This window comes from Miscanthus floridulus, chromosome 16 (genome assembly GCF_019320115.1).
Source record: "Miscanthus floridulus cultivar M001 chromosome 16, ASM1932011v1, whole genome shotgun sequence".
Lineage (NCBI taxonomy): Eukaryota > Viridiplantae > Streptophyta > Magnoliopsida > Poales > Poaceae > Miscanthus > Miscanthus floridulus.
In genome coordinates this window covers 74,067,227-74,077,614 of record NC_089595.1, presented here as the reverse complement: position 1 = coordinate 74,077,614, position 10,388 = coordinate 74,067,227, and the positions used below count along the sequence as shown (strand labels likewise).

Sequence of the window (10,388 nt, the reverse complement as noted above, 5' to 3'; positions counted from 1 at the left end):
TTCTTTCACAAGTTTTACTTATAAGGTTTCTTGTTAAAGTTTTTAATGGGGTAATATTAACATAAGCATGTGTCATGTTTCCTATTTTCCCCACCGGGGTTTTTGTGGAAAATATCAAAAACACATATTGCCCTCACAACTCATACATGGTTTTTCCCTAGAAAGGTTTTTCATGTGAGTTATCCAAGAGGTAATACCAATAATATGTCGTCATATTTTCTCCTAATTTTCCCACTGGGTTTTTACAGGAGTTTTAGCGACATATCACTTTATATTGCTTCTCATATTTTTCCTGAAAAGGTTTTTGGGGAAGTAATCTATATGTCGTATCTCCAATATTTTCCCCACTGGGGTTTTTAATGAGATACCAATGACATAGTGATTTATTTAAGTCACACTCATATATGTTATTTTCTCCTTATTTTCCTATAAGGTTTAAAGGAGTTTTTATAGCATATCTATACATAGATATTCCTCAGATTTTCCCCACAGGGTTTTTCGAGGAATCCAAGCTTACGGCTGCATTGATCTCAAGAAAGATTCAATCAAGGGGGAGTGTTGTGAAACGGTGTCTCCAGGCGAAGAGGCACCTGCACAACAACAGACGCCTCTTCTACTAGTGATCTCATCTATGAGACAGTTAGGATTAGTAGTAGATTAGCAGTTAATCCCGTCACCAAGGGGTCTGTCCTTTGGTGAACGGTTGTCTCTTGAAGACACCCCTTCAAGTGTATATAATCCATTTGGCAGATCAATGAAAGGCAGTGGTTTCCAAAAATCTTGTTCATTTCATTCACTTTTAACAAGAAAGTTAGGTTCCTAGTGCTGGTGTTGGTTGCTCTTTGATTCAGACATGGGCACGCTTGTATCCTAAGGTTAAGAGAGTTTGGTGGAGTTTGGCTTGAGTTGGAGTGAGTTGGTGTGAGTGCGAGGGCTTGCCTTTCTTGGCTGGCATGGGGTGTGTTGCAGTTCTTTCCCATTTTTACTTCTTCTCCTGTGTTTTTCGAGAAAAAATAATATTTATAACATTAAATTAGCATCATTAGATATATTATGAAATGCAGTTTCATAATTTACCTTTTTGATATGGTAAATGCTATTATTCTTCTCTATAAACTTGATCACTCCAAGAATAGTTTGAATTGGGATAAACTTTTAGGTCTGTCATATTTCAAAACAGAGGGAGTACTTGATTGGGGGGCATCGGTTAGTTCAATAGGTAGGCCCCATAATCTTGGTGTTTGAGTTATAATCATTTTCCTTCGCTTTTAATGTGTCTTTAAAGTCAAGTCCTTAATTTTAGGATGGATGGTGTAGCAGACTATATGGTATTTACAACATACAAGGAGAAATATTACCGAGCGCAGATGTACAAGTTGCACCTAATTTGTTGACTGGGTTTTTTAGCGCCAATATTGAGCCCATCTATGGATTGTCTCAACCATTTGAGGGAACAAAGCACTGACACTTTCATTGATAAGATCCTGGAAGAAATGTATGGCATCCTCATCATCCAGATCCATCCTGAATTTCTGTTCGAGCTGTCCGATTCCCTACACGAGGGGAAAAAGGGATATATATGTCATTTGGGCTACCATTTTCAAAGAAAATGCATGCTCGACAAACTTGCAACAACTACCTACCTTAGGTCCTGCACTGTCGACGGAAGAGATACACGGAATATTTGATCCTCCCATCAACTTAAAAAGATTCAATATTAGGCTGTTGGACTTCCTTAAAATGTTGTATGCTTCACAACAGTAGGACTTGAATCTCATATAATATTGGCTAAAATTGAGAAACAAGTTATTTTGGTGGAAGAGCTGACGTAACAAATGAGTAAAAGTGTGACTACTTGCCAAAGTTATGCAGCAAATTACCTTTCTACGCCACCCATGGCCTCAACCATTTCTTTGCACAGTTTCATCGGTGGTGGAAATGGCTTTGGGTCTCGGCCCATAATAAAAGCAAAGTCAATGTGGAAAAGGTGTCCATCATCTGTTAGAAGAATATTATCCAGATGCCTACAGAATACAAAAGTTGAGCAAGCTTATGTTGTTCATTGTAAAATCATATTTCTGAAAATTGCATTATAGTTATTAGTGAATGAGAAATGTAGCCGGACCAGGAATAAACTAAATTTTCGACCCATCCAGGCTATTCCAGGGATTTGGGACATCTAAAGGCCTTTGTGGAAATTATAGAACATGTTATGGCTTCTGAACATTAAAGTCCCGTTTAAGCAGGAGGAACAATAACATAAATCTGTTGCTAAATTAGATTAAGGGCATAAATGATATTGTTCAGCTAAGCTGTATGAAGCTAAAAGAAACACTTTTATTTTGGTGCCTGGCCTGTCATCATGAGAGATCAAAATGAATAGACAAACAGATATTAAGTTCAGACTTCAGGATCCTCAAACGCACAACTAACAGACTTGGATGGACCAATATATATATATATATGATTGAAGTTTATAAGATTACTGAATGTGATGGAAGGCCTCATTTATATGGAAATGAGAAAACAATGGCACTATCATAAAAAGGTTCTTAAAACGAGAAACCATTATGAAGAACACCAACCTGTCTCCAACCCCCATTATATATGTAATGACAGAGTAACCAGCACAGCTTTTTATGAAAGTTTCCAAGCAATGGGCCCTTATACCATAAGGGCCATCTTTGTCAGGATGAAGGTTCTGTAGGTAACTTGTAATACTACGATGTTCTGATATAATCTGGGAACGGACAAAAATCAGCAGGATTTTCATAGTGTTTATAAAAACAATGTTATTCAATAAATGAGCCAACAATTTGTTGAAAGTATAGCTGAAATGGAAAGCATAGCTTGCCATTTGGCAACTTGGAATAGGTTCCATTATCTTTGATACGAGTTTACCTGTGCAAGCGACCTGGAGGGAATGAATTCAATCATCCCTTCATCTTGTCCAGTTGCAAGAACTCGATATGGAGTAAGGTTCAAGTCCAAATTTTCAAATTTGAGCAACCGATCCATTAAAGAAACCATTTGAATGACCTACAAATCACAATGAAGGAATTAGCCATGATCCCTTCCCTCCTATGTATGTATTTAGTGAATGGCTACCCCACCTTTAAGGCTTGAAGTGGCTATGTTGTATGAGGTTGCATATGCAGATAAACTATTACATAAAAGAGATGCATGCAAATATATGGTGTGAGCTCCATGCTAGACGTAAGTGTAATGTTAATAAACAACAGTAAGGAGGCTCAAACCACTAAAAAACATCGATATATGTAAGTCTAATGACTAATGAGCATATCATGATATTATTATTGTTTTAGGAGCTGTAACCATAATATTCTAATATAACCAAGACCAACACATTATCAGCTTAGTGCAGTTCACCAGTGAAACCGCCACAAACAATCCACATATGCTCCCACCCCCACACTTTAATCATAAAGTCGAACATCAACAGTAACATGTTACAATTCATCACTAAACAGATTATTAGCTTATTAGAAGTTCTGAATTCAACCAACTCACCTATTTATCGTACAATAATTGGTATATTTAAAAGAGTAAAGTGCATCTCCGGTCTCCAATCTCGCAAAAATGTTGCATCAGTGCAATTGAATACTTACCAACTGATCTAACCTGAGGTCATCTCCCTTTTTAAAAATAATCATGGATGTTCCCCCATTTTCTGTCTTAAATGTAAGACGCAAAGGATGTAAGGTACTCTTAAATACAGATGATCGTTGTGGCACAATCCCTGTAAGGAGAACATTTGGTGCTAAAGGTGATCGAATTGGCTGGCATCAATATAAAAGACATGTCAGTTATAGGTAAAAATCAAGCCAAGGAATATGTGATTATGGATGTTTTATTATTAATAGATGATAAAAGTTTTACCTCATCAAAGTTTGTTGGCTCATTGAAAACTTCTAACAATGACTGCCTTAATTTCTCTATTTTCTTTTGTGAACTACTGTGTACATTTCTTACATCCTTCATAATAGAACCTAATTGAGAAGCGAGTTTTGTCTGTCCGTGCAAACTCTGCCACAGTAGAAACCCATCATCTCCATCCTTCTCAGCAGACAACTGTTGAATACAGAAACAAAAATATATAGGTGTAATTCAAGATTATGGAAAAACCAAGAGCATGTGTCTAAAGGGAAGAAAGGCATACTTTCATCATACTATTTTCAAGCATGTCATATGTACTGCAATATCGTCTTGTGCATGCAGGATCATGACACTCAACAATAACATACCAGCGAAGAAAGCTGGCAATTTCAATGTTTGATAAAGCTGAAAAGGACAAAATATCAGGATACTTCTGTTAATTTTCCACAACATTAGTTACATTATCAGCAACATACTTGGAGAAACATAATAAAAAATCCTTATAATAGAACAATTGTTCCACAATGACACAGAGCATAAGTTGGCAAAAGATCTACTAGTGTCTAGGAGAGAACTTCTACATGAGGACTAGCACTCCGGAATTTGTAAAATGTGGGAGTTAAACATGCATTGTAAAAATTAAGTTATGTGTTGCACTAGCAACAAAGGTCATACGCCTCCTGGCCCTTTTGCCAAGTGAGAGTTAAGTTTAGGTTGTCGGTCGAACTTTTTCTTGAAAAGGGCACACATGTTCTTTGTGATCTGAGTGGTTTGGGTGTGCAACATTTTTAAGGGTTCTTACCCCTTTTCCTTAATATAATGAGATGCAGCTCTCCTGCATGTTCAAGGAAAAAAAAAACTAAGGTCATGCAAAACTACAGTAATAGCAATCTGCTGATAGATGTGCATGCCAAATCTAGCGTAAGAAAATTTGCATATATATGTGCCACAGATGCAATCATGATAAAATATTTACCTAGACATTCAAGGAATTATTACAAAACAAGAGATGACATACCACGGTTTACAAGAAAGAGTGCCAGAGAGGACATGTCTGACGTTTCAAATCGAAGAGCTTGCACCAACTGGAGTAAATAGCATTGCAATTCATCATCATCGGCCCTTTCAAGTACACGGACAGCATAGGCACGGATCTATAAAAAAAGAATAGATACATTACAGAAGATTTAGAAGACCATATAAGATTATAAAACATGTGCCAGTCTCATTACAAAATTATTTGGTAGTAAATGGGAGAACAGCATAATCATTTATGACAACCAGAAACCCTTTCATTCAGAATGATAGTTTTTGCCATTACCAGTTTATTCTTTTTAATAAAGAAAATCTGCATGGGAGCTTTAGAGAACTCAAGAAAAACAGGGGGAATTCGAGGTTCATATTTTGTCAATATTAAGTAATGGAAATAAGCTAAATGATGTCACCAAGCCCAATGCGCACCTATAGCCCATCCAGCATCCAATGGGCATTTATTATAGATTAAAAAACCCCACCAATAGCACTTTTTTTTCCTTACCATGCAAATTTTTGGAACAGAGACAGAACTAACATATTTCTAGTGCAATATGAGAAGAGACAAATACGCGTCAGTATGAAGAACTGAATGCACATACTTGCCAAAAGAACATATTTCTTTCTATATTGTCATAACAACAAATAGCCATAAAAATTTCAAAACAGAAGGCAGGCTGGTGAAAAAGTGGTCGTCTATAAATCTAATGAAATCTACAAACGCTTCTATCATAAGTTTTTTTTTATAACGCACCTCCTACCATAAGCATAAAACCAGAAATCATGCAAAAACAAAGGTTCCCAAATGACTTACTTCCTCCCTTTTAAAATCTGGTGAGAGAAGCTCTAAAGCATCAGCCACATCAATTGTCTCCCACTTTCCAATTAATTCAACAGCTTGCTTAGAATCCTGCATTATCACACCGTAAGAAGCAGCCAGGCCATTTAGAAATCAGATCAAGAAGGTATGATAGTGACAGCTCTAAACCAAATACTTAGATTCCTTTATGTATATGAATAAATTTGACAAGACAGAAATGTGAAATCCAACTGCACCACACTTTTATGCTCACTTTTTCCAACAATAATAACACAATCTGAAACATGGGTGGCTACCAAAATACCTAAACAACAGAGACAAGCAAAGATATACCGCCCAGTTTCCTCTAATGCTCGTAAAACAACACTACAGAACAAATGCAGCTCTTGGATATAAGGAAATTTTCACTGACCATATAGTGCTACCGTTCTAGGTGCTGCCAACACATGGTAGCACCACTAAAGTTGCATGGAAAAATTCAACTAAAATGTGGATGGATAGAACATGTAACACTAATAAGTGTGTGAAATTTGAGGTTGAACAAAAGCTTGTGCAAGGAGAAACAAAAAGGGAAATAAGAAAATAGTTGCATGTGCACATGTTCATGTGTGAATCCTCAGCCTGCTACTCTTCACATGCTTATTTCTGCTTTTTGCTTTTTATTGCACAAATCATTGTTCAAGCTCAAATTTGATTGTATATATATGATTGCATGATCTATCCGTCCACACTTTTTTTTTTGTTTTTCCATGCACTTTGGGACATACATTTTTCACATGATGGTATGGTAGCATATCCAGTGGTAGCACCTGATATTCTCCTTGCTTTTACTTACTTGGATATCACTCCAATCCACTGAGCGGACGAATTTTGTAAGAGCTTTCTTGTCATACATCAAAGAGAAACGAAATTTCCACACCAACTGCTTCTCCTCCAACAGCAAAGAGCGTGTAGGAGGAAACTTGACAATTTTTTGCAACAACCTAAACAGAAAGGACAAAATTATTTGGTTAGAAAACCCAGAACTGCACAGCATGTTAAATTAGCGACTAAACTCTGTCCTGCAGCTTCCAAGTTCATGAAAGAGTAAACGAGACAGTAAAGATAATAAGTGAATGGCAACAAAAGGAGGAAATAACTCGCACTCACTTGAGCTCATTTGAGCTTGGCTTTAGATGTCTATTGACTATTCCACGAGTCAAGCTCCTAGCAAGCTTTAGTTGCTTCTGCTCAGAGGGATTGGTTCGTCCAAGTTCAGGGTCCCATACAGTAACCAACTCATTTGTTGATGGAACTGCAGTCGGTAAATGAGAAGTTGCTCCAGATTCCTGCATGCATACAAATAAAAATACTAATGTTTCTCTGGCAAAGGACAGGTCGAATTTGCAATAGCTTGCAAGCATGAAGTGTTAAAGTTCAAATAATTTTATAGGTTCCACAAGGATCATATTTTGCACAAAAAGCTAAGACGTTGATCAAATTTAACAAATAAAAATCATTTAATGAAAGCAAAATAGTTAGATACCACTGCAAATATCATATATTAAGAAACTCAATCTGCTCTGAGTATTTCAAGTGGGATATGGATCCACATGTCTGGTATATTCAACACTATGATATCTACATTAATATCAAAACAACCGGCTGCTATTTTCCCTAGATCCATGCCTAAAGAGCTGAACCTACAGGTCAACTTTTTCCCTGTTCAGTTGTATGTTAGGTTTTTAGATAGGATCATCTTAAGAGTAATATCTTATATAAAGAAGACAGTTGCATCACTATGAATCAAGCAAACTATCTCTTTATCTCCTGTGCACAACATGCGCACCCTATCTCCTGGACGCCATGGCAGCAACCCTAGCTGCCAGGGAGATCCCATTTTATGTCCCAATACACAAGCCCATAACACATCTGCACAGTTCAATGGTGAGGTGATGTTAACCTGTAAGACAACTCTGTAGTCACTCTGTGCAAAATTGCAAAAATCCACAACTAGGCTTGGGTATAAAGATCCATTCCTCTTGCACTCTTTCTCCTTATTAGCTAATAACTCCGCAGCATTGAAGGTAAGATGGTCCAGCCAATCTACATGCTGTATCTGCCCTTTCTCATACTTGTTGACAAGCCTGTCCAAACGCTCCATCTCACTCCTCTCATTCTTAGGAATCTACATGTTAATAGCAAAACAGCAAGTTCTCACCTTGAGTTAATTAACAGAAGTAAACTACATCTGGATAGATTGATGAGAGGAGAGCTAGAATAGGTGATTTCAGTGTGAATGAAAAGAAAATAAAGCTCTTCGTGTGACCTTGCCAGGAGTTGTGGTGACGACTCTTCCATCTGCCTCCTTTTTGGTCCATAGTCTCAACTTGTGTTTTCCTGTTCTCAGCTGCCTTTTGCTGTTGAAAATAGATATGGTGGCTCCACCAACAATATCAGAGTCACCAGAAGAGACATCCCACACCTATATCACAAATAGAAAACATAAGCATATTAAATGCAAGGGAAAACAAATGAAGATGGGAGCTACAGGACCATGTAGAACAATTATGATCTAATTAACAAAGTGTGGCACAAATTAATGGGCATATATATGTACGTCCCCAAAAAGGGTGCATGGTTCATAATTTCTGGATTCTATGATAAAATTGACGCACATTTGTTTATTTTGCTCAAAATGCACCCCTCAAATGAAAATGAGAAGCCACCATTTCCTATATACCAATAAAATGAGCAACTGCATGTAATCACTAATCTGGACGTTTCATGAGTTGCTTATTCATTTAGTCCTTACTCGTCCATCTGCAGAGCAGTTATTCTGCCATTCACTGCACATTACCTCTTCTCCACTTTTGCGAAAGAGAATGCTAGTTCCATGCACCAAATAAGTCTGTTTATGCTTAATTATTCTGCCATTCACAGCATGTTACCTATTATCCACTTTCACCAAAGAAGAATGCTAGTTTCATGCACCAAGTAAGTTATGCTTAATTTGTTTTATTGCATATATAGTCACAGGCTCACAGCCAAACAGAAAAGGGAGAACTAGAGAGGAAGAAAGATTTGGATGTGACTAATCAGTGAATAGCAAGATTTTCTTGCTAATTGGTTGTTTATCCCATTAGATACCCTTTGTTATTTATAGCTTTCAACAGTTCTCTTTCAAGGTATAGACCTGTTTCTTCCACAACACTTCCACTTCAAATGTGCTCATTTGGTAGCAAGATGAAAGTTTATTCTCTTTTGTTTTGCTGTTAATTGTTCTACCTTTGCATGCGTCAGAGTCTCACTAAAGTATGAAAAATAGCTTATTTATTTAGCAATAGGTGAGAGTCTTTTACTAGCAACTCGACAAACAATAATAAAGAATGCTTAGCTCTTAACTTCTTGAGATAGACATTATAATTGAGATAGACATTATAATTTGTCTACAATTGTACAGCAGTGGCATATAAGTACAGGAAATGTACCGTGAATGCAAGCTGAGAGTGGGAAGTTAGGTCCCTGTATTTGGTAGTTATTGTTATCAGCTCATCCCAGTGGTGTGGTGGTCCTGAACATTGCAGCCTAATATGAAGGAAATGTGTATTCAATCGCAAGGAAGAGAACTTATTATCAGTAATGGTGATTGATCAGAAACCGCTAGCAGCATGGAGTGCGAGGTTTGCTTGATGCTAGCATACCTTGTCTTTGCGGGCAACCCAAATGGCATGTCATCAATGTACAGCTTGCACTCAACAAAGAGCTCAGGAGCTTTTTCCTCAGTAAAAACGATATGATCTGAAAACAAACAGGGATATGAATTAGCTATATATAACACAGAGGAAGAAGGCATTTGAAAATTACTCCCTTTTTTAAGGTACAAAAATTACTCCATTAGTTGCAATGCATATGTCGTCGAAAAATATTGTGATGCATATCAGAAGAAAGTTAGACGGGCGAAACTCAGTCATTTTAATCATGGAAATCGTAGTATAGCACAATATGTCGCTGAAAGAATAGATATAAGAATCATCGCTGCAATTATAGACAGTGAGTGAATCGGGGGAAGGAGAGGGAGTAGCCACCTGCCTGGACGACGCGGAACGTCACCGGAAGGCTGATGTCGCAGGAGAGGAAGAAGCGGAACTCGTGCTGATTGATGCTGCCCGCCATATTGTGGTTGCAGCCGTGATGAGCTGCGGTCAGGAGCAGTGCCTCCTAGCGAGGCACGAAGCAAGCAAAATCAACTTCACCCGGCCAAGGGATCGAGGTAAAAGCTAAACGAAGGGTCGCGCAGGGAAGCTTAACAGCCGCCGAACGGCGACGCGTTGCTGGCGGCGCTGATCCGGGCTAACTACGTATGGAATACGGCTGTGATGGCCTTCGGGTTTCGGCGGCGCGGCGGAAACTAGGTAGAAGAAGAGTTGGTGATGTTCGTGGTCTCGTGGCTCACAGCGTGCGCGCCAGCGGACTCGGCGAATCGCGATCGCGAGAGCAAGAGAGAGATCAAACCCAAGAAAGCATTGATGGCTCGATGCATTGGATGAAGCATTGCAGCGGCGGAACAGATTAGAATCGTGGGCGTGGAGGACTGGGATACGGATTACTTAAACTATTATTTTAATTTTAATAATAATAATAAATAGTACACGTGGAA

General features: G+C 38.1%; 1 protein-coding gene across 1 annotated transcript; it reads right to left on the bottom strand.

Moving 5' to 3' along the window:
* Positions 1 to 1,354: 1,354 nt before the first annotated feature.
* Positions 1,355 to 9,904, bottom strand: LOC136510837 (phosphatidylinositol 3-kinase, root isoform-like). The gene is made up of 17 exons (XM_066505159.1): positions 9,817 to 9,904; positions 9,433 to 9,529; positions 9,220 to 9,316; positions 8,058 to 8,213; positions 7,692 to 7,916; positions 6,899 to 7,077; positions 6,585 to 6,732; positions 5,744 to 5,839; positions 4,916 to 5,051; positions 4,181 to 4,302; positions 3,901 to 4,092; positions 3,630 to 3,800; positions 2,902 to 3,039; positions 2,586 to 2,740; positions 1,881 to 2,024; positions 1,644 to 1,788; positions 1,355 to 1,553 (listed from the first exon to the last, which is right to left on the bottom strand). Exons 1-17 carry the CDS (start codon positions 9,902 to 9,904, stop codon positions 1,404 to 1,406), a joined length of 2,439 nt encoding a protein of 812 aa, XP_066361256.1. The 3' UTR covers positions 1,355 to 1,403.
* Between the last annotated feature and the right edge of the window lie 484 nt (positions 9,905 to 10,388).